The 26,385-nt window shown below is 43.0% G+C and overlaps 1 protein-coding gene across 2 annotated transcripts in view; it reads left to right on the top strand.

The window, feature by feature from the left end:
- kcnn3 (potassium intermediate/small conductance calcium-activated channel, subfamily N, member 3) overlaps positions 1 to 26,385 on the top strand; it is a 50,736-nt gene that overhangs the window by 15,115 nt on the left and 9,236 nt on the right. For both annotated transcript variants that reach the window (XM_030073447.1, XM_030073448.1), the window contains 4 exons: positions 10,165 to 10,461; positions 11,606 to 11,727; positions 16,458 to 16,599; positions 21,189 to 21,299. In XM_030073447.1, the coding sequence (XP_029929307.1) occupies positions 10,165 to 10,461; positions 11,606 to 11,727; positions 16,458 to 16,599; positions 21,189 to 21,299 (672 nt within the window). The remainder of the gene's footprint in view (positions 1 to 10,164; positions 10,462 to 11,605; positions 11,728 to 16,457; positions 16,600 to 21,188; positions 21,300 to 26,385) is intronic.

The following is a 26,385-nucleotide window of genomic DNA, read 5'->3' on the forward strand; positions in this document are numbered from 1 at the left end:
TCTTGTGCTAAACGGTTGGGTCCATATCTGATTTAGAGATAATTGTGGGTAACAGGTCGGGTGCGGTATTGAGCGTTGTGGGTTCAGGTTGGACACGGGTTTGTAAAACTGGATTTTAATCAAATTTTCCTAAAACATATGCAAAATTTCTAAAAAAAAATGTCTATTTGAGCTCTTGTCTGTGGCATATGCATGGTGCTGCTGTCTGGCAAGCTCCTGACACAGACCAGGGGACCCAGGTGTGTGTCGACTCCGGCCAATTAATAGCATGAGAGGGACTTAGGAGGGAGTCAGGCTGGCTTTGCATCGAGTGGGTACACACAGAATGTTAAATACACACTTAGCCATTAACTATCCTGTCATTCAGAAAATGCTGAAGGGATTATACACACACACACACACATGGCCCCAACGCCTTTCTTGCGAGGCTGAAACAATCAATCAGAAATGCCTTCATGCTTCATGATATCTGTTTTGCTGTTTGTCATTACACTAATATAATGGCACCATGGTCATTTAGCCGGGGCTTTCATCTGAAGCCATTTTCAGTCGATGCACATTGACTATTTATGGGAGCCTTGCGGGAATCAGGCCCAATGTGCGCCCCCACACTAGCTATTACTCCCACCAGCTAAACCATGGAGTCACACCCATCAATCTAACCACATATTAGTTTAATGTTGGTGACTTTTTTTTTTTTTTTTCATGACGTCATAGCTCGGTTGTTATTGGAAATGTCTATTAAAGTTCCAGTGGGACTTTGATGGGGATTCTGATGCATTCTTCTCTGAGGCTCAGGCTTTCCGTCTCTGGATCGATAACTAGATGGCCATTGCTTATTCGCTGTCATACACACAGGCTCATAGACTGGTAATCATTCTGTAATAGGCAGCCGCTGTGTATTGAGATTCGTAGCGATGGGAGCGAGCCGGTGTATGCTCACTCACGTTTCTGCGCGTGTGTCTATATATGTGTGTGTGTGTGTGTGACAGTGAAACACTCATTGATAAAGGAGGCCTTGTTTCTGCTCGCAAGTTTGATGTCACACTCACATTCACATACGGAGTCAGTCATCCACCCACACACACTGTGGCTGCTGCACGTGACAGGCACGCTAATACCGACAGGAGAACTAAAGAGAGAGAGAGAGATAGGAGCTACTGTAAGGCAGACTGAGAGAGAGGGGGAGAGAGAGAGAGAGAGAGAGAGAGGGAGAGAGAGATAAAATGGTGTTCTGTTAATCTCTTTTGGAAATAATTCCTTTTGATTAAATGAAGTTAGGAGTTTGGGGAGGGTGGCGTGAGGGTATGGGTGGGGAATTGTGGAAGGGTGGGGGGAGGCGATGGCGATATTAGGATTTATCCCCAAATCACTTTCTCTAATAACTCTTTCCTGGCAAAGATGGTGTCATTTTATAAGCATTTTAACCTTGCAGCAGCTCCGAGCTGGAAAATGTTACCAAATACAAGAGGACCGCTCTCAAGCATGGAGTGCATACATATGCACTCATTTTTTTTAGTTGTGTGTGTGTGTGTGTGTGTGTGTGTGTGCACACGTGTACATGCAGAAGTATGTGTGTGCACTGGAGTCAATGCACATGTTTTCATATGTGTCATCACATGCACTTTGTAATAAGGGACAATACCTGCCTGTCAGCCTGTTTACCTACTTATGAAGTGTGCCGCTTTGTCACTTTATTTATCTGTGGATGTGCGTATTCACACACAAACACACACACACATACACCACACACACACACACACTCATACACACACATGCACATTTACACACATTCTGAGATATGATGCCGTGTAAAATGAAAGGCATTGTTCAATAAAGATCTCATTCTCAGATTATGACACACTCTGCTGGAGCATTTTGCCCAGCATGTAACAGGATATTACAGGCACACACACACACACACACACACAAACATACACGCACACACACACACACACACACACACACACACACACACACACACACACACACACACAGTACATGCACACAGTGAGTTGGAGAGGCAGAGTTGCAGGAGATCAGAGTGATGTTATCATGGGTGGCTGGCATTTATACCCCCCCCTTCTCTCTCTCTCTCTCTCTCTCTCTCTCTCTCTCTCTCTCTCTCATTCACTTTGTCTCCCTCACTGCTCCCCTATTTCTCTCTCTCCTCAGGTCTTTTATCTCTCGACACTTTTTGTTTACCACCGTCACCCCATCTCTCTCTCTCTCTCTCTCTCTCTCTCTCTCTCTCTCTCTCTCTCTCTCTCCTCTGACTCTCTGTTGTTATCAGATTAGACACGTCTCTCTCCTCTCCTCTCCTCCAATGAAGCTCAATTCAATTTTGTTGGAGTTCCACATTCTTTCCTCCGTATACCTCTCCGTCCTTGTTCCTCCATATGTCGACTTCTCAGTCATTCATCCTTCTCCTGTTCCGCCTAAAAACCTCGCTGTACTTCTCTCCGTCTAAAAACCCTCCCGTTTCTTTTTTTACCCTTTCTCTTCCCGTCCCGTTCTCACATTCCCCCACTTTCTGCATACTCTTTCTGACCCCTTTTAACTGAGTTTCTCTGCCTCGTTCCTCTCTCAGTATTTTCCCCTACTCCTCTTTTCTAGATGTTCCTCTCCACCTCCTCTCTCCTCATCTCCACTGTCTCCTCTGATCTATCGGGGAACACAAACCAAGAGCTCGCAGCATGAAACAAGGAGAAACAGTCAATCCAGGCCACGCTTTAACTCATTGGTAATCATCACAGATGGCAGTTTTTTTTTTCCCTTGTATTCACTGCAGTTGAAGTATTTATTGCCTTTTCAATTTCTTGCTGTAGTGCAAGGGAATAACATAATAAAAGAGAGGATTTGGCTCTGTATACTCACAGAACAAATGCAAACATGGAATATATGGCGAGATTGTCACTGTCCAGCTTAGTGTTGGTGGCACAGGAGTGAACTGTGTGTTTTTCTTTGTTTGGGTCTTAAAGTTTTTTGTTTTAACTCAAGATGGAAGAAAGAGGGGATTGATGTGTGACAAAGGTTTGATTTGAACCCAGAGCATTGCATTCATGTGATGTTTAGTCAACTGAACCACAAGGCCACCTTTTGTGCTTCTTTCATATGATTTTTTACCTTAAAAAAAATGTAAAATACTGGTTTAGGTTTTTCCAAAAGATGAAGGGCTGAAGGCAAATCAAAAAAAAAAAAATATGCTTCACATTTTCAGTATTTAGTTTAAGATTTTTTACTGAGTTCTCAAATTAACACAGAACAAAATTACCCTTTTGCCAGACTTTCTAAATCCCCTTACAATGAGATATTTGGTGGAGAGGAAATATGGATGTTTGATTTTCACCCTGATCCCTCATGTTCCAATATTTTTTATGGGGACAGCTCGTATAGGACGACATCTTAACAAAAGTTTGACAATTTTGCACATATTTGGCTGTCTCACCCTAATTCAGAATAACTCATGTTCTCACAGTTGTTCTCGCATCTTTCCTAAAGCAAACTAATCTCAAAAGTCCTTCTTTCATCTCGAGCTGAATCAAAAAAGGACATTGTACCATCCAAGTTTTACCATCTTTGCGTTGGTTAACCAGCAGTTATAGAATTCATTTAAAACATTTACTGATCTCTTTTGAAGCATAGGTGGAAACTGTATTTGCCATGCAAGGAGTATTGCAGCCTGAAGTCCCGAGCAAGGTGAGGTGAGGGGAACCGAATTAAAATTCTGTCACACAAATTTCCCAGATAACAAAGGTCCAGATTTATCACAGTTATAAACTTTTATAAACTGTTTTTCTTTTGTGATTAATGTGATTAATACATGGATAGTATCTAACTATTAAAATTGTAAATGAAACCAGTTAGGACTGCCTTAAAGATGTACATGTTTTAACTGTTTAACTGTTTTTGTACATTGTATGTCTGTGCTCTAAGTCCTCATTTTGATAGCAGTAGTGGCTCTGTGATCTGTGTCATGTATCCCGTAAATAACAAAAACAATCAAATAATCAAATAAAATAACAAATAATAATGATAAAACTAAAATAACCTCTCTCTCTCTCTCTCTCTCTCTCTCTCTCTCTCTCTCTCTCTCTCTCTCTCTCTTTCTCTCTCTCTCCCTCTCTCTCTCTGTGTGTGGCAATCTTTTAAACCTTGACAAAAAATAATGTGCTTCTTAAATTCATAAGTTGGTAATCACTGCTGTATCCGGTGAGGTATTTGCAGCCCTTAAGCGTTAAATCATTTGCATATAAGCGCAGGACTGGACAAGGCGTGGCCGTCCCAGAACCCCGATGGCTCAGCCAAGGTGAAACAGCTATGCCAGCTCAGGTGAAACTGGTCTGGAATAAATAATTATACCATTTATAAATGGAGAACTCTTCATTCGGTGCAGCTCCTTTTCCTGGGTCTGGCCCGCTAATTGAATAAGAGGGGAATAGACTGAGAATAGTACGTGATTGGCCCTTTGCCATCAGGGCTCCTGGACTTTTGAAACAGTGCGCCTGAGGTGCTGAGCCTGGGTAAATCACTATTGCCTTTTTAAACCACCTCTTAAAACTCACCTCTATAGACTTACTGTTATGTAATGATCTCCTCTTAATTGTCATTGACCTCCCTTCTATGTGTTCTCTTATGTGTCTTGCTTTTCTCAGACTGCTTTTACGTTTTAGTGTCGTGCTTATCCTTGATTTTTGTCTGCTGCTTTATGAACGATTTTCTTAACTCACCTTGCAGCTGTGTTTTTGCAAAGTGCAGATTTTTTTTTTGGATGCATTCAGCTGGGATTGCTGCCCACCACCTTGTTTTTGTCTCACTTGTATTTGGTCATTAACCGTGTGACTGTTTGAATTTACGCCGAGGAGCCAGTGCCATCGAGTGCTGATGGACTAAGTGATCTGTGGACCGGATGCCATCAGTCTGAGTTAACGTGTGCCCACTTCAGTGTGAATGGTCAGAAGTGATGAACACCAAGCACTGAAATATCATTGGTCCAGCCTTTGATGAATCAAGGAAAACTGCCCAAAAGACAGCTGTTCCTATCCCATGAATCACAAAAGCCAAATGGTCATGTGCTTAATGAGAAAATAGAAGTGCAAATGAAAATGAATGTTTCATCGGGCTGAGACCAGACTTAAACTGCTGCTTAATAACTCAGAAAATCTGCATGGAATGTAGGAAGCTTGTTCCTTAAGTTTCATATGCTTCATGTGACATCTGTTTTAAGGTGTGTGTGTGAGTGTGTGTGTGTGTGTGTGAAGAGGTCGAGGGCCCACACACACACACACACAAACACACAAACATTACACACAGGCAGCACAATAGCCGGTAACAGGAAATACTACTCAAGTTTAAATACTCCTCAATGAAAGGGTTCATTCTGGCTTATAATTGCACAAGAAATGCAGACTTGAAAGGCAAAATTACATTGTTGTAAATAAATCAAATAGAAGGTCTGAGAGAGAGTGAGAAAGGGATATTTCTGCAGTCCATTAGTGCACTTTGAGCATTAGTGAATTGTACGCTTCCTTGGGCAATACAGTTTCTTTTGGGGGATTTCAGGAGCAGTCCATTGATCAGGAAGACAGGGGCTTGGCACTCAGAGCTATATAAAAGCAGGCAGATGGCATTAGGAAAATAAAGTGAACAATGGCTGTCTTGTGGTTAGCCCGCTCACACGGCACGCAGCACTGAGACTGTAATGCTTGGACAGTCGGTTCATGATGTCATGTTGTGCAGATGGAGGATGCACATCCGCACTGGGAACTATAATGGAGGACTAAATGAGAGAGAAGGAAGCCATGGAGTCCTCCCCAGGCTTCAGACATGAAAGCAACATTTCGCCCACTTATTTCCAAGAAACACTGATTGTCAGATGTCATTTGTGTCTCAGATGGTCTATTAGTTTCCAGCAGCAGAGTCTTGTCTTTTAGTATTGTGCTGAAAAATGGTGTCGGGGTTTGCCAGATATTCCTGCACTCTCAGTGACAACTCCGCTAGTGGAATCCTGTCTTTTGCCTCCTCCGAGTAGCATCTTTTTTTTTTTTTTTTTGACACTGTAGTGGCAAACGCCATGCACACACTTTGACAGTGTGACCCCCCCTCCCCTCCCCTCCACCCCCTTCCACTTATCTCTCACACTTTCCAGCACTACTTCTTCACTTCCACATCTCTCTCCCTCCTGCTTTTTCTCTGTGCTTCTGTCAGCTGTGCAGAAACAGCCATAGGGGTGTTCCCTGAGAGCTGAAATTGCAGTCAAGGAAACCGTGTCATCCGCTCTCCTGCATGTTCATGTGCGTCTGGGTATGTGCATGTGTGTGTGTGTGTGTGTGTGTGTGTGTGTGTGTGCGTGCGTGTCTGTGCATGTGCGCGTGTGCGTGTTCGGCTCGCCCCAGTTATTTTCTGTCTGTTCAAGGGATTTCCACGCTGTAGGACCAAGATGTTTCCCCAGAGGTGTAAGTATGTGTGCAAACGTACGAGTGTGTGTGCTCTCATGTGTTTTGTGCTCAGTTTGTCACCATCACCAGCAGTGGGTTGTGTTGCCTCTTTCCCAACCTGAGGTTTTAGGCTCCCTCCCTCCTAGGAGAAATGGAGACTTGAGGCTTTATTTTGCCTTTGCTTAGCTCTGTGCAGACTGTGCATTGCATTTGACACAATCATGTGAATGTGTGTGTCTTTGCAAGCATGTACGTGCACATATGAAACTGACTCTGCATGTATGACTCTGAGCTCGCGGAGTCTATGCCAGTGCTGCGTCTGGCTCTGCGAGGGGGAGACATCTGCAGTCAGGGAGTTAACACGATTACTGAGGTACGATGGCCCCGGAGGTTGGAAGGAGTGGAGGGATGGATGGATGGATAAACGGTCAAAAGGGGAGAGATGGAGGGGTGGCAAACCCTTCAGGCAGGGTGCACATGGAGGGGGCATGGCAGTAAAAGGGGGAATGGCTGGAGCTGGAGTGTGCCCTCTCACAGTTCACACCTTCACCTGCGAACAGACAACCTATCTTTGGCACTTTTGTTTTCGCACATTTCTCCCCCTGTTGTCTCCCTCCTTTGCCTCCCACCGGCCTGTTGTGGCTTCCACTCTCTCATTTTGCTCTCTCACCCCTGATTCTGTCCCTGTCAAGTCCTGTTCTCCTTCCTATGCCTTTGCCTGCGATGCCACGATTTCTTTCCCTTGCTGCAACATGGCTAGTTCAGACAGTCGTCAGCTGAGGCACCGAATTGCCTTGCAGCTGCCATAAAGTTAAATAAATAACAAAAGAAGCAATATTTCCATAATCTTATCCTTTGTCCCCTATGGGCTTGTTCTTTATGTCCCAATTTATTTAGCTGTGCTGTTCCCTAGCCTCCCTCCCTGTTCCCCTTCTAAACTGAGATGGCAGTTTGTGTTTGGGCTCCCTCTTCTACACACACACACCCTATACCCTCTCACTCCTAGTGTCCCTATATGTGCCTACCTTTCCTCCTTTTCCCACTGCCCCCCCCCTCCGCCCCTCCACCCCCGTTCATGGTGGGGCAGTGGCACTCGCTCACTCCCATTGACAGATTACTTTCCTAATGGAATTTAATTATTTAGCCCTTCCTCATGGCGATTTAGCCAGGAAAAGACCGACAGCAGGAGAGCGAGGGACGACAGGACAGGAGAGGAGAGCGGAGGGCGGGGGGGATTGAGGGATGAGGAAGGATCGGTTAGGGAGGGGAAGGAGAGACGGTCATTTCCTCCAGTGGCAAGAAACTGGATCACCTCTGTTTTGATTTGCAGAAATGTCATTCAGAGAGAGAGAGGGGAGTGAAGGATGTGTGAAAAGGAGGGAGATGAAGAGCGAGAGGGAGAGAGGAAGACAGAGAGAGAGAGAAAGAGCGGGCTGATGGAGTAGCACTGTCACACACACACACTAGAAGAAATGTAGAGTGAATGGTGACTGGATTGTAGACAAATAGCAATGTTCTGTAAGTGTGAATGAGCGTTCATATGTCAAAGCCCCTCTCTGCGTCTCAAACACACACACACACACACACACACACACACACACACACACACATATTCCTGGGCAAGCAAGCCTCTGCAGACAACCCCTCTCTGTTTTTCTTTGCTTTACCTCTTCACTCTGTTTCACACACACACACCTCTCTCTTACTCTCTGTTTCTCTCTCTCTCTCTCTCTCTCTCTCTCTCTCCCCTTCCCTCTTCCTCCTGCTTGTTCTCCCTCACTGGGGATCCTAATTAAGCTTGGCTGGTCTTTGATGTTGTCGCCTTGGCAACAGTCACCATGACGAGGCTGGATCTGCACGCTCCCTCTCAAACTCACTCAGGCATACACAAACACACACATGTACAGTACGCGCACATGCATACACACAAACACACACAGGCACGCTCACTGAAATCATTAATGAAGTACAACCAGTGTTTGACCCCTCAGTTCAAATGATAGGATACACAGTGACTCCGGTGCACACACACACACACACACACGCACACACACACACCGTACAATGGCAGAACAAGGAAAATAAATACTTGCTGGTGTGCTGCATATAGATAATCAATATTTAGTCTGAGGGTGTTTCTACGTGTGTTGCACTGCAAATATCCACAGGTTGCTGGGAAAGGGCCAAGGAATTAGTAGCATCAATCTCTGCCTTCATCATGAGACAATGACCAGCACAGAGTGGCTGTCATGGCTGCTTATGCTGACATTTGACCTGTTACTGTATTTGTTTTGTTTTCCTAAATAAATGTTTGTGTGGGCTAAAAGCCCTTGAGATGAATCATGTGGTAAAGAGCGGTTGTTAGCACTGCCTGTTTTTCAAGGCAGTGCAGCATCTGCTAAATGCTGCTTATTTACACCAGGGGAGTTCCTCATTTCTGTCATTTTACCCTTTCACTTTATATCCCTTCTGTCTCTTTTTCTCCTTGCCTCACCGTGTACGTCGTCTCCGTCTTTAACCCTTTCCTCTCTCGTCTCCCTGCGTTTCCTCTTTCCTATCTTTATCTCTCTATTTCCTCTGCACTTCATCCATCTCTTTCCGCCGCCTCCCCTCCTCCGCTCCTCGCACACCCCCTGCTCCCCCACTCCTGTCAGTGAAGTCTGGAGGAGGGCCCCTGTAATGAAGCCTGCTCTTAGCACTTCCTTATAACAACGGCCTCAGCGACAATATCAAGAGTAACCACAGCAATTAAGAGCACAAACAGCATCAACATAAGGGGATAAAACTGCAATTAAAGTGACATCATTAGGCGTGTGCTCATAAGGCGGGAAGAAGTGGCCTTTCAGAGCAATGTTGTGATTGCGATAATTAGAAACCTATTTTGCCTAAGAGCCACCACACCAGATGACTTGGCACCTTTAATTTAATTTGCGGGCGATAGGTACTGTATGTCATGTGAGAACAAGCCAAGACTAAGAGCAGATGACCAGTTACATGGACTTAACAGAAAAGATTCATTTACCCTCCATCGCTACCAGCCTGCCTTAATGGAAGAATGTCTTTTAGGATCTGTTTTCTGTGTGACTGTAATACAAAAATAGAGGCATGGTGTTTGGACAGACGTATACAGAGATTAGCTCATAATCTACGACACATAGGATGCCTGTGTGTCTTGCGGTCCAAAAAAAGTTCAGATGGTCTCAACTTTTGACATATGTCAAAACGCGGATCAGCCGTCCTTAAATTGCCGACAGCTTTGCCCGTTGTTCGTCAGCGTATCAGCCAACAGAGAAGACTCTGGCTCAGTTCAATCTGTTTTTGACTGATGCAAAGTCTCTCTCTGGCTGCACTCTCATGATGAAAAGTTTTACAGAAAAAATAAAACAAGAACAGCTCCCTCATAGGGCTGGGCAATATGGGAAAAATCAAATATCAAGAGGATGAGATGATACTATAGAAATGGTGGTTTCACAAGATATTTACACACAAGCAATTTTTGATTAATAATAAACAAATGTACATGTGACAACCAAGCAGGTACAGGCAAATAATAGAACAGTTGCATCCCTTCACTATAATGCCGTCTTTAAAAACAGCAAAAGACAAAACTTATGTCACATTGGGAAATTAAGATATTCAAAATTCCACATGATTGATAATCGATGATCGATATATCATCCAGCCTCTTCCTCTATTAACTCTCCTCATGTCCTTTCTCTTTTCTCAGCTGTTCGTCATTGACAACGGAGCGGATGACTGGCGAATTGCCATGACGATGGAGCGGGTGCTGCTGATAGCCCTGGAGCTGCTGGTGTCTGCGGTGCATCCGGTGCCCGGGGACTTTAAGTTTCAGTGGCGGGCGCGGCTCGCCTTCTCCTACGCTCCGTCCCAGGCCGAGGCTGACCTGGACATGGTGTTGAGCGTGCCCATGTTCCTGCGCCTCTACCTCATCGCCAGGGTCATGCTCCTGCACAGCAAGCTCTTCACCGACGCCTCCTCCAGGAGTATAGGCGCCCTCAATAAGGTCTGGACAATTTGTGTGTGTGTGTGTGTGTGTGCAGATGTGTATGTCTGTGCAGGTAACGATGTGTGTCAAAGGTTTACGGGGAAGGAGACGACGGGGTTGTAAAGGCAATAAGGTCAAGAGCCCTCTCCTTCAAATTAAATCTGTGTCCAGGCTGCCTCTTTCATCCCTGGACTCTATCTCTCCAACTTTATCTCAAGTCTTCTCTTTAGATCTGTCCTTCTAGTCACCCTGCCTCTTTTCATCTATCAGTTCAAATTCGCTTCCTCTCCTTTTTCTATCACGATGCGAGAGACTCAGATTTAAGCCATGGTGGATCTTTCATAATGCAATATGAGATGAAAGTGTGAAATGGGAACAAGATATTGCATACGGCTCAAATGGGGCATGAAAAGAAAGAACTAGAATGAGATCATAATATGAGTGCAGAAGAATGTGTACAAGATACACAAAAAAACGATTGGTGCCAGGTTCACAGAGGCTGCAAATTATAAACATTATCATAGAGTGAGGATAGAGTGATCTGGTGTGTCGCAGAAATATGCAAACTATTAGGAGAGAAGACGGCAAAGGGAGAGAGGAGGACACAAAAAGAGAGAGAGACGGAGTTGATTTTAAATGAGTAATATTAGCAGGTTGCGAGTGTATCTGCGATAACGCTGTTCTGTCCCTCTGGCTGCAGTGAGGGGGAGAGGTGAAGCTGCCATAGATGTACAGCTCCAAGATGACAACTCATTTATCTGATGCTTAACCCTTCCGGGGCTCAAGCACTGCTCTCTCTTGATCCATCTATCAGACATTGATGGCCTGCCTCTTATTGACAAATGAGCTGTAGATAAAAACTACACTGGAAAGGGCCAATTACTCAAAGCCAATGTACAGCTTGACCTAGTCATAGAGTAAGCCCGGATCTAGACTCCAATTACAGTGGAGATCCTCCGAGTGCCGCTGCTATCAAGTTCTACTCCAAAGAGCTAATTAGTTAAAAGTCAAGTCTGTCTGAAACACCACTGTGCGAAGATGAGGATCCATTAGCAACCCTTTTCTGGAAAATGTTCCACACGGTGTTCAGTATCAGAGTATCTATAGCATATTGCTTGTGCTGGCTTGCTTGTTTACATGTCTGCCTGTTTGTGTGTTGCAGGTGCACTTTAACACACGATTTGTGATGAAGACTCTCATGACTATCTGCCCCGGGACGGTGCTGCTGGTCTTCAGCATCTCTCTGTGGATCATCGCTGCCTGGACCGTACGAGTGTGTGAGAGGTCAGTTATAGAGTTGGTGTGTTCATGTGTGCATGTAGGTATGTGTGTGTGTGTGTGTGTGTGTGTGTGTGTGTGTGTGTCTGAAAGAAAGAAAATGAAGGCACTGATTTTGACCTATAAAATCAACCGAACAATTCAATTTAATTTTGCAGGAAATAGTATCTGGGATAAGAGTGAAACATTATCCTTCTTTAGTTGTTAGTTTATGAGGCTCTCTCCCCAGTTGTGTCTTTGATTTAATTTGATCCTGGTGGGGAGTTGTTACTTTGTTGCTTGTTATCATTAGCTTTGTTTTGTTTTACACAACTAGGAAATATAATAGCGTTATGCAAAAAGCCATCCCTACAGGAGAAAAAAACATAGTTTGCTGTCTTTTTAACATCTTGCAGATCTTAAGATCTTAATATTTCCAATGGATTCTTTTCCCTACAGATAGAAGTTCACTTGTTTTATTGAAAGGGAATAGCTCACCACAAATTAAAATTACTCACCTTATATCATCATTTTAATGACTTGCTGCTTTTTGTAATAAAATTATTCAACACAAATTTAATGCATTTTAACTTATTACATAAGGTGGCTGTTATTACATAATGTAGGGGTTACACCTTTTCTATGCATATGTAATAATTCAATGCAGTATGTGGGTTATCTGGGTTTCACTGTGGGTGGGGCTCAGCCCCTCCTCCACACACACACACACACACACAAACAATCATGTCAAAGAGGCCCTCTGAGATGGTGAAGTCATCCCAACAACTGAGGAATTCAGAATTAACAACTAAATTTGGAGCAGAGCAATATTCAAATGACTACTGGGAGTCAGGAGAACAACTTTTCTGTAAGTTTTGCCAACAAACAACTAACTGGATACGAGTACATACAAGAACCATCTACAACCAAACCCTACATCAAAAACCAAGACAAGCAGCAGACTCAGATACTCTGCTGGAAAAAAATGAAACAACTGCATCTGTTTCTGGTTCAACAAGGAGGAGCGTTGCCCAAACATGAGAGTTGCCTCTGTTAGACCCACTTACCCTGTATGTTTAAGCAGCATAATGGAGGCTGTCCTGCAGAAGATTCATGGGAAGAAATATTCTCAATAGTTGTTGATGAAGCAACTGACGCCAGAGATTGCAATGTAGTGGTCACAGATAATGCAAACCACTACTTGAAAGCATACAAGGAGGTTCTGAAGGGTGTGATGAGCAACATGTAACCTGACCCAGCCATGGAAGTAGGGTGCATCTCCTTACCCTCTCTATGAAAGAGAAATTTCAAGCCAAGGTTCCTCCTGAAGCAGTGAGCACCAGATGGAAGACCTGGTTTGAGGCAGTGAAGCACCATGAAGAGCAAGTTCATCTGCATAGAGAGATTTTGATGTCAGAAGATTCTGCATCCCAGGCAGTCTCAAACATCCTCAGCCTGCTGGAAACAGAGGAGAAGGAGCAGGCCCTTGCCATCAAGCTGACCATCAAGCTGACAAGTGGGTATGTTGCCGAAACAGATGAGCTACTGACCCAAAGAGATTCATAGTGTCTATACTTGACATAGATAGTGGAGTTTCTTTTGTATCTGACACAAATAGGCAGAAGTATTGCCGCCGAAACATGTAAGGTAGGAACAATCTATTTGTGTCTGATACAAAAGAAACTCCACTATAGTTGAGCTACTGAGAAAGATGGGGATTTGCAAGAGGACAGAGGTGCTCGACCGTGTCCATGATGCATTCCACCTGGCCTTCACAAATGTCTCACAGCACTGGGACACACGTCCAGCCAAAGACGTCTACAGGTTGGTTAGGTTACTTGATCCTAGGCAGACTCCAGCCATGCAAAAGTAGACTGAAGCCGATACAGAACTGATCTACAATCTAGGAGTTTCAACAAATACAAGACTCTTCTCACAGATGACAATGAGGCACTTACTGAGCTGAACACAAAGAGGCTGACAAACATGCACTTTAACAGAAATGTCTGTGAAAGATGGACGACTGGGGCAAACACATTGGTCTAGCCCATCAAGCAGTTCCATAAGTTTTTCCTGTATTGCAACAACAGATTCTTACTTGTTTCATTTACAATGTGAAGCTCAGATGTAAAGCACTTTCTAGATCTAAAGCACTATTTCACAAAAGGATGGAATGTTTTTCATTTATATTGTGAAATTCAGATGTGAAGCATTTTATTTTACAAAATGATGGAATATGGAATGATGGAAAGTATTGAAGCATTTTGTTTGATTAAAAAAAAAAGGTGCAATGTTGTGTTACAACTTCCTTGATATTCATTAAATTTTGAATATTCTCTCATTAGATTCTTGAATTTTTAATTCACCACAGAATTAGACACTTTTTGACGAAAAAATGTACTTAACACAGAATTCAGAAAAATTAAGACAGAAATGATGGAATATGGGAAAAGTAAAACGTAATTAAGCCGAAATGAAAAAAAAAAAAGACTATGGCATTTATATTGATGGCTGCTCATAGCCAAGAGATTTTTTGTAAAGTAAGAGTTTTGGTAGCTTCATTCTGAGAAACTCGCTCAAATGACCTTTGTCAATTAACATTAATATTATTAATAATTATCTCTCCGCTCACATTTCACTAACCTTAAAGGACTATACCAGTTTTTTTTTTTTTTTTTTTTTTTTTTTTTACCTGTTTAGACTGATATCCACATAATGTACATGGATCACATTTCCAAAAGCAAGCAGCTGTATTTTATGACTCCAGTATCATTTTTCCTACCTTTCATCGAGCCTTTAGTGTCCTGTCATTAGACTAAAGTATGAAACTTAACTTTCGGAGACTTCAAATTTCTTCACATGGGTATTCAATCACCATGAAGACCCAGAGAATGTGACGGTCTTGTGAATTCAATCGTTTTTAATAATCAAAGTGGCCGTAAAAATTCTGTGGTAAACGCTGATCTGTTTTTCCACATTTCAAAACCATAAATACGCTGCTCTCCTCTGACCTCGGTAGTACTCGATTGCTGGGGATAGCAGGGCCACTTATGTTCAAATGCTTCTATTGACAAGAGCTGCACCAACTTTTTGAAATTATGTTGGAACGGGACAATGAAGAGCCCAGAAGTGAAGACGATGAGTTCACTTTCAGCTCAGCTATGCCTCCGACTGCTCTTGTAAACGGTCTCTCTGCCGGAAAATAGTCCCCAGGGAAACATTTACTTTCCACAACAAATTGTCAGTTCTGTGGTTTATGAATGGCATGACTTTAAAGTTCATTACATTTCACAGTTATCACAAAATGTGGCATTATTACATGGTGTTGTTGTCGTTACACACCCTCAAGTAAATTGAAACAGTGGTAAATTTTGTATGTCAGTGTAAAACACAAAAGCTTGCTTGCACTGCCCCACTGCTGCCTTCGCTGAAGCAGCTAGAGTAAATGGGGACAATTTAGAGTATAAAAAATGTAAAAAACTACCTTAACATAACTCCAAACAGCATAATCCAATTGTTCTAAAGCTAACTGGTTGCATTGTGAGCCCGTAAGTTCAATATATACCTCATTTTTTAATGATTTTTTGCACATGTTTTGTATTGCATCAATTGTCACAACAGCAGCAAACAAATGTTTCCTTCATAAGTTGATGCAAATATTGCATTATGGGTAGAGTGTGCTTGAACAATAAAGTAGTAATTATTGGGAAAGTCAAATTTTACATACAGTATTAGTCAAGATGCCAAGATGTGACATTGTCACTCTTTAACTTTCAATAAACTTGTTAAATTATCAGTTCATTTCAAAATCATGAATGGTTTCTAAAGCAGACACCAAAAAAAGCTGCAGCATGACTTGTATTAATGATAAGAAGAAAAAAAAGTCTCTATCGACTTCAGTTGTTCTTCAGTTGTAAAAGGCCGATATCCTACAAAGCTGTGCCAGCAACCTTGCCGTGTTTAATGTGGACATACAAACGTGACTAAAACAAAAATGTTCAGTTTTGGTGAACTCTCCCTTAACGTCCTCCATTTGCTCACTAATTAATCAATCCCACTGAGAAAAAAATGTTTCAAACTTGAATTCAAATTATTTCATTACATTTGAAGATGTTAGTTAGTTGGCTCTTCCAGTAAAATCAGTTGGAAAGCAAAAATGCCTTCATCGACATTTTTGAGATAATCAGGGAAACATGGGGAAATGTCAGTTGGTTAATAAGCTTGATTAAACTCATGATTACCAGGCTGCTGGGAAGTTGTTGTTTGGTCAACATCCAAGTTTAATTGGCATTTCCTCTCCTCTCCAAACTAAACTAAGTAAGGAAATTAACAAAATTCGGGGTTGATTAAACCGCTCACAGCGAGGTGTAAAAGTTCCCCGGGGACAGAGCTTCCCTCAGGCTGAAAGGAGAGGAAAACAGCGAGCTTTCACTCAGAGTCCAATTTAAACATCGGGCACTAAAATTTACGTTTTCCTGTTGAATAGTTTTTCAGAAAACAAGTTTCACATCAGCACCAGGCCGGTTGCTATGGTTACGATGCTATGCGTAGGGCAGAAATAAAGGCAAGAGCCGTGGATTTGTTCATGCTACCTCTATGTCAGGCGAAACTGCAGCAGGAGAACATGCTTGAAGGTTAACACCCACATTTGCAGACTGGAAGGTGGGCCAGTGTTGTTGTTTTTTTTTTCTTTATTCTTCTTTTTACCATTTATTGACTGACCTTCTAAACACAAATGGTGTTTTTTTTTTTTTTAGGTATCATGATGCCCAGGATGTGACCAGTAACTTCCTGGGGGCTATGTGGCTCATCTCCATTACTTTCCTATCCATCGGCTACGGAGACATGGTCCCTCACACCTACTGTGGCAAGGGAGTGTGTCTGCTCACCGGAATCATGGTCAGTACATTCATCTCTCTCTCTCTCTCTCTCTCTCTCTCTCTCTCTCTCTCTCTCTCTCTCTCCTCCCTTCTCCTTCAAAGGTCAGCGGATTAGAGAACCCGTTGTCATTTGCAAGAGAATTCTGTCATTTGTGTAATTTGGGCAATCCTCCCTGAATTAGCCTGCATCTGTGTCAAGGTGTGGGTGTGTGTGCACATGCAAATAAGTGTGTGTTTTGTCATATCGGTGTGTGTGTATCCGTGCACACTATTCCCTCGCCTGTCCTCCATTGCATAATGAAGGTTCCACCTTTGAATGCGCCGTGTCCTCCCACTCTCTCTCTTTCGGTCTCTCGTTCCCCTTCTATATGGCTATCTATCACTCTGACTCTTTTTCTATTTCTCCCTCTACCTTTCTTTTCCTTTCCGTCCGTCTCTCCTTCCCTGCGGCCATGTGTTTATTTCTGGCCTCCATCCGTCTGTTAGCGTCAGTGTTTAAAGCTGCTGACTTCCTCTGTTTGCTTCACAGGTGTTTCACCTTCTGCTAACTTTCTTTCTTTCTTTCTTTCTTTCTTTCTTTCTGTCTTTCTTGTCCTTCTTGTCCCTCTGCCATTGTTTTCCTTCTCTGTGTACATTCTCCATAAAAGAATACACCAGGTTTGCGGATATTGGCCCGTCGGTCAGTTTACCCATTGAGTAATGAAAGCATAGGCAATAAAATAATCTATATGTCTGCAGGAGGTAAATAGCACAATCTCAGAAGTGCGGATATTATATTTTCTGGAAGCCATTAAGCTAAACAGTAATTAACTTCAAATGATATTTAGTTAGATCCAGCAGTTTTGTGTAGATTGAATAAGATAAGAAAAGAAGAAATACACAAAATAAAGTGCTGTTTTGAAGTAACTGCAACTGCTCTCTGTTTCCCACGAGAGTTGGATTGTGACATGTTGTGTTTTGATAGAGGTGGTAACGATTGCAGTCTTGAAAAAAAACAAACCCTGCTGCACACATGAATATATGAATATATGGAATATATGACCATTTTATTACAAAAGGGTCAGTCCTTCTGCTTTGGACAAGGCTGTCTACTATGAGGCCAAACTGTTAGCACCGAGCGTCTGAGTGAATGATCCACCTGGGATGTGTGGAAGATTTTGTGTCTTTTTCTGAGTTCATGAGAAGTGGGGACTGGGATGTTTGCAATGGAGAACTTTCTGCTTCCCACTTCAGAGCGTTTGTTTTTTACTTCAAAACAAAATGAACTCCTGGAGTGAAGTTGTGTTTGTTTGGCTGCTTTCACAAAAACAAAATATTTGGAATATGGCTTACACCTCTCCTCCAAGAAAGAGAAGGAAAGAGATAAGGTGTTTGAGGTTGGTGTTTGTTTAATATTATTTTGCAATAATTTCTATTAATTTACATGGGCTATTTCTTTTCCTTCATGCTCCTCTGACTACATACACCATTGCAGCTCCAGTAATTGGACTTCAGACATCGCCATGTTGCTTATTTTAGTTATATGACATCACAGAGCCACATCTCAATGAATCTGAGCTCTGAGAAAGCCCCAAGCTTCCAATTAGGAAGTATGAGTTCGAAGGCATTTCATGTTGATTTCACTTACTCAGGAGTCGGACAGGTCCAAATTACCACTTCTCGTGAGTGCAGAATTTGTTCCCGTAAGTTCTCCAACGGGCCAGTCTCCCTAAAAATAACTATGTGTTTCATTCTTACTGTTATTCAGCATCTCTATTCTTTTATACCAGCGACTCTTTTCTTAATCATATAACTTGTTAAATGTGTATGCACACACATACACTCACACACACACAACAGGGGTTAGATACAGATAGTCCCAAGCCCACTGTTACAGACTACATCCTCCACACATCACTGACACAGAGCTTGACACACACTCTTTGTATGACACCCACACACACTTTTCCTTTTTCTCTTTGTCTCGCTCTCTCACCCCCCACCCCACCCCCTATATATATATATATATATATATATATATACACACACACACACACACACACACACACACACACACACACACAAACAGTGAGTGGTGAGTGTGTGTGTGTGTGTGTGTGTGTGTGTATGTGCTCGTACCCTTGAGAGAGTGGTCTATTTTCATTTATTAGCAGGGGATCAAGAATGCAGGTAAAAAGAGAAAGGTGAGGTTTGAAGGAGAAGGAGGTGAAGGAGAGCAGGGGCAGCAGGTCGTGGGAGAGGAGAGTTGCAGCAAGGAAGGAGAGCGGGAGTCAAGGGAGCTCGAGGAGAGACAGAAAAAGGGAGAAAGACGAACAGAGGGAGAGTGCAATATGATTTTTCCTTGGTTGAGAATAATTGTAATGACTCTCTATAGGTGGAATTCTCGTCGTTGTTACTATGACAACACACAAAGGCCAAGAGTGGAATATACCACTGCCCCGAGGCTAAATGGGGGAGCGCCAGGTGGTAGTGTGTGTGTGTGTGTGTGTGGGTGGGTGGTAAAAAGTGAAAGGGGATAGAATCCAGTAGGCCTAGTGTACTCCAAGGTAAATTACCACATGCCGCTTAGCAAATCTATTCAGTATCCCACGTACTTGTCATACACGGTAAAAGTTGTTTTGTGTCTAAACCGTATATTGGATGATGCACTCAGCATATGGGGCCACGTTTGTATTTGTCTTTATGTGTGTCCGTGTACACACACTTGTGGGCGCACTTAACAGCCGGCATGTACACCTTTCTCTTCTGAGTTTTACTTTGTCTTGCACTTCCCCAGCCCTTGACATATGGAGCTCGAGATGGGCTGTAATAGCTGTCGAGGGCAAAGTAAAGAGACGTGAGTGCTACCTGCAGTGTCAGAGCACTACAGGAGCACAGATGGGTGATTCCCCCTTTTCCCGACAGCTAGGCAGATGACTACGCTGTTGTGGGGGAGAGGAGGGGAAACACCCAGGCATGTGAAACGACACCGGCACAGCGGCACAGCCATGTCAATCAGCGGAGATTGCATGGGGGAACCCTGCTGGAATCAAATGGATGCAGGCGTATACATGCACAGGCTCTCATACGCCCACATGCATGAACGCACCTACACAACTAAACAATCAGCTCCCCGCTGCTTTTTTTTTCCTGGCCGAAGGGGAAACACACTTACACATGCACAGGCACACACACACACACACACACACACCCCTTCTTTGTACGTGCACCCCTCTCTGCACTTGCACAGAGTGTATTGTAGCAGTTTGTTGTGGGCTTTCTCCCCTAAAGCACAGACATGTATGAATGCTCCAAGGGCTTTCAATCGCCTCTCATCATATTTTATTCATAGTTCGCGAATAAACACAAACAGAGTGGATGAGTGTATAGACGTGGGCACTAATGCCTGTTTGTGCATTACATTTTAGTCAGCCCAGCCAAAGTTATTTTCGGCAAACCTGTCTTATCGTTCAAGAGTGTGTGTGTGTGTGTGTGTGTGTGTGTGTGTGTGTGTGTGTGTGATGAAGTCTCAACTATTTGCTACAAGCCTCAAAATATTGCTCAGGCTCTCTCTCTTTTCTCTCTCTCTCTCTCTCTCTCTCTCTCTCTCTCTCTTTCTGTCTCTGTTGCTCGCTATGTTTCTGTCTTCAGATCTCCTTTATTAACTCTCGCTGTCACTTGCGCGCGCACACACACACACACACACACACCGGACCAGGCAGGAAGCACACATTTTCATTAAACACTCTTCATCTTAATTCATTTCTTATCAGGAGTTATGTGACCTCATTAACACTGCCTTCCTCTCCATCTTCCTCTCCCCTTCTTCCGCACACACACTCACATTCTGCATTTATCCCTCTCTCCAGCCAACCATCCCTCTCTCCTTCCTCTCCCTCGTCATGTTTACTCTTAGCTCTTCACCCTCTTTATCTTTCCTCCCCTCTCCTTTTCTCTCGGTGCCTGCCCCTTCACAGGAACCTGTGAGCACTCAGCATCCCTATTGAAAACAGTGTCTAATCTGAAAGTTAATTAAGTCTGTCTTCCGCTCCCTGTTTCTGCTGCCGCTCTCCTCTCAAGCATGTCTTTCTGGTTGAGAGACTGCTGTCGCTCTCTCCCATATGAGTTTGGCGTGCGTCCCATGTGGGGCGTACTGCTATACAGACAAACCACTCCATGTTTTACATTTTCACACTTGCTGCGGGCCTCAAGCCTCCGGTGACGGGCGAAGATTGACACCATGTAATTCAGATTGGCAGCATCTAATTAAAGGAAATGAGGTGGTGTCAATCTGCGATGGTATTTTATCTATATTGGGCTGTTCCTTTTTTTTTCGGCTACATATAGAGGCAGCATAGCAGGGATCTCACACCAGATGGATTAGAAGTGAAAATAGACTTGGCTTGTCTCTCAACATGAGGAAATGTGAATCTGGAGCTGAACTATGCCTCCTAATCCTCCTTCTCTCCCGTTCACTTCTCCTTCTGTCACGCGTTCCATTCCTCTTATTTGTCCTCGCTCTCTTCAGTCATCTGGGCTAATTCCCTGGCCACAAGCCACTGATTTACCAATTCCTCCTCTTCACTGACTGACTCAGTGGTCTGTTCTCTCTCTCTCTGTCTCTCTCAGGGTGCGGGCTGCACAGCTCTGGTGGTTGCCGTGGTAGCGAGGAAGCTGGAGCTGACCAAGGCTGAGAAGCATGTGCACAACTTCATGATGGACACGCAACTCACCAAGAGGGTGTGTAGGCATACGTGGTGGTGGTGTGTGTACGCATCCATATGTGTGTGTGTATGTGTGATGATACAGACTCTTTGTATACAGAGAGTGTGTGGGACTCTTGCGCAGTGATAATCTGTCAAAGCACGGGATTTATGTTGCCCTTTAGGTGTTTGTGTGATATGATTTGGGATTATTCTTGGGTTGATGACAAGGTTGTTGAGAGCCCAGATAACTGCCTTGTCTTTTTGCTGCCCGCCCCACACCTTCCCCTACTAAATCACACCGTCACACTGTACTGTTGTGACAGAGTGTGACATTATTTAAGCGAGCGAAAGCAATGAAAGGTCATTTCTCGATGTTCATCGCCAGTCTTTTCCTCCTACATGCCAATCTCTCAAGCCCATCCACTTCCCCTCTTGACACCTCTTTGACCCATGTCCACTGTATTTTCCTCCCTCTCTTTCTCTCTCTCTCTCTCTCCTTCCTTTTCTCCTTTCCTCCCTCCTTGCCTCCTCCCTGCCTCCTTCACTCCATCTCTCTCTCTCCCTCTCCCTCCCCCTCCTCCGGTCCTTTTCAATTTTTCATACAGTTGAAAGACCCAAGTCTCAAAAATAGCTCCCATATCAAATATGTAGGGTACATTATGGCAGCGGGGTATCTGGGTGACTGAACGGGGGAGAGTGATCAATAATTTCAGCTTGGATAAAATATCGACGGAGGAGCAGAATAGACCCATTCTCAGTGGGAGCAGGGCTCTCAACTCATCTTCCAGCAATTTCGGGCCAGATCGGAGTCTGTCTCTGTGGGACGTTTAGCATGCTGCCCTGTTTCCATGTATGTGTGTGTGAGTGTGTGTGCACATCTGAGTGTGTGTGTTGTGTGAGATTCATTTGACCATGAAAAGTTTATTTGGTAAATGTAATATAAGCTTTTGTGTAAGTTTTTTTTTAAGCCACAATGGTTCAAAATTGTAGTTCTTTTGTACTTGTGAGCAAATAATTACAGACATTTCAAATGTAAGAAAACACCGGACAGCCTTCAAATACTAGTAAAACCCATGTTTATCCATCAGACACTGTCAGTCCTTAGATAAAAGCATCACATATTAAATTTTTAGTGGGGAAAAAAAACTCTCTAAATATCGACAAATCCTAACAAAGCCAGTCACAGCCATCGTGCGGCAAGTGCCTTGACAAAAGGGACACGCCATACAGCAATTTTAATACAACACAGTGTAGTGCTTGCTGACATTTTCTTCAAAGGGTCCTGTGTTTGTGTGGTGGTTAATTGTCTCCTGCCCTCTATTACTGAGAGACCAATGACTGGAGCTGTTGTACGACCATTGATTTACATGATGGGGACGTTCTGGTCCATAACACGGTGACAGGCAAGCACAGTCACTCAGGGCTTTGTAATGAATAGTGCAATAGTACTATCCTCATCCTGCAATCATGATGTCTACGAGCACATGCCCGCATGCAAACACAAACACGGACGCACACACACACACACACACACACACACACACACACACACACACACACACACCTGCACACACAAAGCATGCCCACGCGCAATTTAATTCAGTGAAGTGGTGTTTCCTTTCTTTTGATAGGATTAATGAGAATGTCAATTAAATGCCAATCAATTAAGGTCTGACCCAGTGGACCATGTGCACATAAATGACAGCACCCGTGTTTGATCATTGTGTTTTTTATTTATTTTTTTATTTATTTTTTTATCTTGCACATCTTCTGTTTCAAGGTGTTCCAAGTGTTAGGTGTGGTTGTGGTTCCTAACTTCACAGAGGGTTTGGATTGTACAAAAAGTGTGCTAGCTCTCGAAAATCAAAAGTTTTGACTCCTAACTTAAAGACATAATTGAATCTGTCCTGAATTCGAATAAGCTTCTAAAGAAAGTAATTTAATCCTTAAAGTTAAACATGCATGCAAACTGCAGTTCTGGAAATTTTTGGCCAGGAGGATGAAAACTTCATTTAATGGGAGAAAGATCACTGAAGCCTGCAAACGATGCTATTAATTTTCCAAATGGCATGCTGGTATTGATCTGCTGAATGCCATGGCCTATGATTTTGGATTTAGTAGAAGAGCTACAACAACAATAGAGAGACCAACCTGTAGGGACTTCTGCCCATGGTGTATCTTTCCTTTTCTGGGTTAATTTTTCGGAAAATTTGACAAATAAAACAATGCAATTAATACTTTTATGTCATCTTGTTTGAAACTGAGGGCCCTTTTCTCCCTCTGACACCTGTACATCACTGCTAGTTACTTTATGTGTTCCAGCCCCTTTGTGTTTTCAGCTGTCTCATGCACAGTTCATATAGTTTCAGGCCTCATACAATGACTGACAACTGAGAGAATTGAGATTTTATGACATATTAAGACAAGAAAGCTTATGACGGAAAAATGATATGGAAAAATGATAAAGTCAGGATTGTTTCTGTAATGACAAATTAGAATTTTTCCTCGTCTGACTTCTGCGATAAGATGGGATGGGATGTAAATTGAAGCCAGGAGCCAAATTAACTTTAAAATTACTGTCAGCTATTGATTTGCTACAAATTTTAAATTTTTCATTCAGACCATGCAGATTATTACCAACACAAATGTGTGTGCTAGTGAAAGAAACATATTTGACACTTTCTGAATCTTTTAATATTTTTCCACTTGCCCTCAGTTGAATAGTTGAATGTTCCCCCCTTTTATAAGGGAGAATCAGATTAAATTTGTAAGGACATGCAACAATTCTGAAGTGGCAATTCTGTTCAGTGCACTTTGGGTGTAGAGGACCTAATTATCTTATCAGGGGGCCGACATGCTTTGATTCAAAGCCAAATGCCCAATGTTAATTTTTATGTGGTGTTCAGTGAGGTGATATTTCCTTACTTTAGATAGGATTAACAAGGATGTTAATTAAACAGCCGTTAATGTTGCCCTAAGCCAGTGGGCCTGAGCATATGCTTGTCAGTATTCATGTTTGATGTCATTAACTTTTTTTCTTACCTGTCTCTTGGTGCATAGCATTGAAATGTTTGGTGTGTAACCCCTTAATGTCCTGACGGCCTGCCAGGAGGCCCAACCAGTGTACTGTCTTTCAGAGGCTGTAGCGTGCTCAGTTTTAAAGCTAGAGCGAAGATATTATTGAAACTAGACAACCTAAGGAATCTACTGGTGCCATGTCATGCTAGGTTGTCAGCAAGGAGGATAAATATTGCTCCAAACTCAGGCTAAATTTTGGTGAGGGAATAGAGAAATGCCTAAGACACATTTTCAAATGTCACAAGTTTTTTTTTATACCAAATCAAAGCATGATTTTTTTCAGTGGAGTTCCTTCGGTCTTAATGTCTCAATGTGGTATTCTGGTGGGATTTTTGACCATTTCTATCAATTTCAAAGGATTCAAAAATGTTTAAATTTTGCGCCACATCGGTGTAACCAATGGTATCAACCCAAAAAATGCTGCAACAGTTTATAACACATAATTGAGCACTTATATGGCTATAACATACTTCAATCATAATCGTAAATAAATAGGTGCCTAACAAAAACACAATGTTTATTACAGATTTACAAATAAAATAACGTGATGCACAGTGCTGAGCTGCATCTCAAATCAAGCTCCACATGATGTCTACTGTTTCTATTTGGCATCTGCTATTGACTTTTCATCTTCCTATGAAGACCCCCAACCCCCCATCCCCCTCCTCCCCCAACCCCTACCTCCCCTGCCCTACCCCCACGCCCCCTCAGAATGGGTCTAAAGAAAGGGGAGGAATGGTAAGGGGGTTTACACTTAGAGCACAAGAGTGCACTCTGACTTCATATTGAACTATTGATTAAGTCAGAGCAACGTTGGAAGCCCCTTTTGTGTATTCAAAGCGTCGCCCTTTGAACATTTACTGTGCACTCTATAGGCAATGGAAAAGGAGAAGCGCGCACACACACACACACACACACACACACATTCAAAATCTGTGAAGTAGGTGTTTCCTTCATTTCAGTAAGACTGACAATGAAGTCCATGTTTGATTTGTTTTCGTTTTAGTTAAGTTCTGATTGTCAAATTTGCACCCAGATTGTAAATTCTGTCTGGTTTAGTCAGAGCACTTTGAGAAGTCCCAGTGGCATATTCAGAGCATCGCCTGCTCTGAGCATTCGGAGAGCACTCTGGGCTTTGGCGAGGGAGGAGGTGCTGCAGCGCTTTCCAATGTTTACACCAATAGCCAAATGGTAGCAAGCTAACCCCCTAAGATTTCTTGCAAGCTACTGTAGCCTCCACTCCTCACAGCAAAAATAGCTCTCCCTCCAGCGGCCCTTTCATTTACATGCAAACCAGACAGATCATTATGAGTGTAAAGTGTGTAAGAGTGATATGGGGGCAGAGAGGGGGACACTTTGTGAGTGCATTTTACTTCCTTGTAATATTTCCCCTTTCTCCTCTGAGTCTTTCTCTTTATTTTTATTCATTTATTTATTTATTTATTCATTGGAGCATCACATCATATTAGATCTTTGAAGCCGCTCATGATAGAAAGGAAAACTCTGTATAGTGTACATTGTGCTGAGCCTACTTAATTACCTTTTCCATAAAGCTTAAATGTTTTAAAACAAGTATTGGCGACCAATGATACAGTGCTAATTTTAATTTAATTGAATGTAAATGTTCACTTGTCTGTTTGATCTTTTGACTTGGCCCTAAATGCACTCATCACCTCTTTATTTGCAAGAGGAGATGGGGATGTTTTTGTTGTTGTGTGTGTATGTGTGTGCATGGATGCGTACTTGTGTGTGTGCGCGCGCGCGTGTGTGTGTGTGTGTAAGAGCTGTCTCCTCCTTTTGTCGCCATGCCTGTGAGAAGGTCAGAGCAGGTAAGGCCACGTGTCTCAGTGGCACATGGAGGAGGTGGGAGGTTGTTGCTGGGGTAATGGGCCTGTTTGTGTATGTTCACTGCTCTCTTAGAAAACCCCATTGTATCTCCAGCACAACAGCTCCTAATTACTGATTGCACACACAGGTCATTAAGGCTCTCCTGGGTTGGAAGGGTCAGGAATCGCCGCTCCCCGTTTGATGTTAGGAAAATG

Source organism: Myripristis murdjan, chromosome 16, assembly GCF_902150065.1.
Source record: "Myripristis murdjan chromosome 16, fMyrMur1.1, whole genome shotgun sequence".
Classification (NCBI taxonomy): domain Eukaryota; kingdom Metazoa; phylum Chordata; class Actinopteri; order Holocentriformes; family Holocentridae; genus Myripristis; species Myripristis murdjan.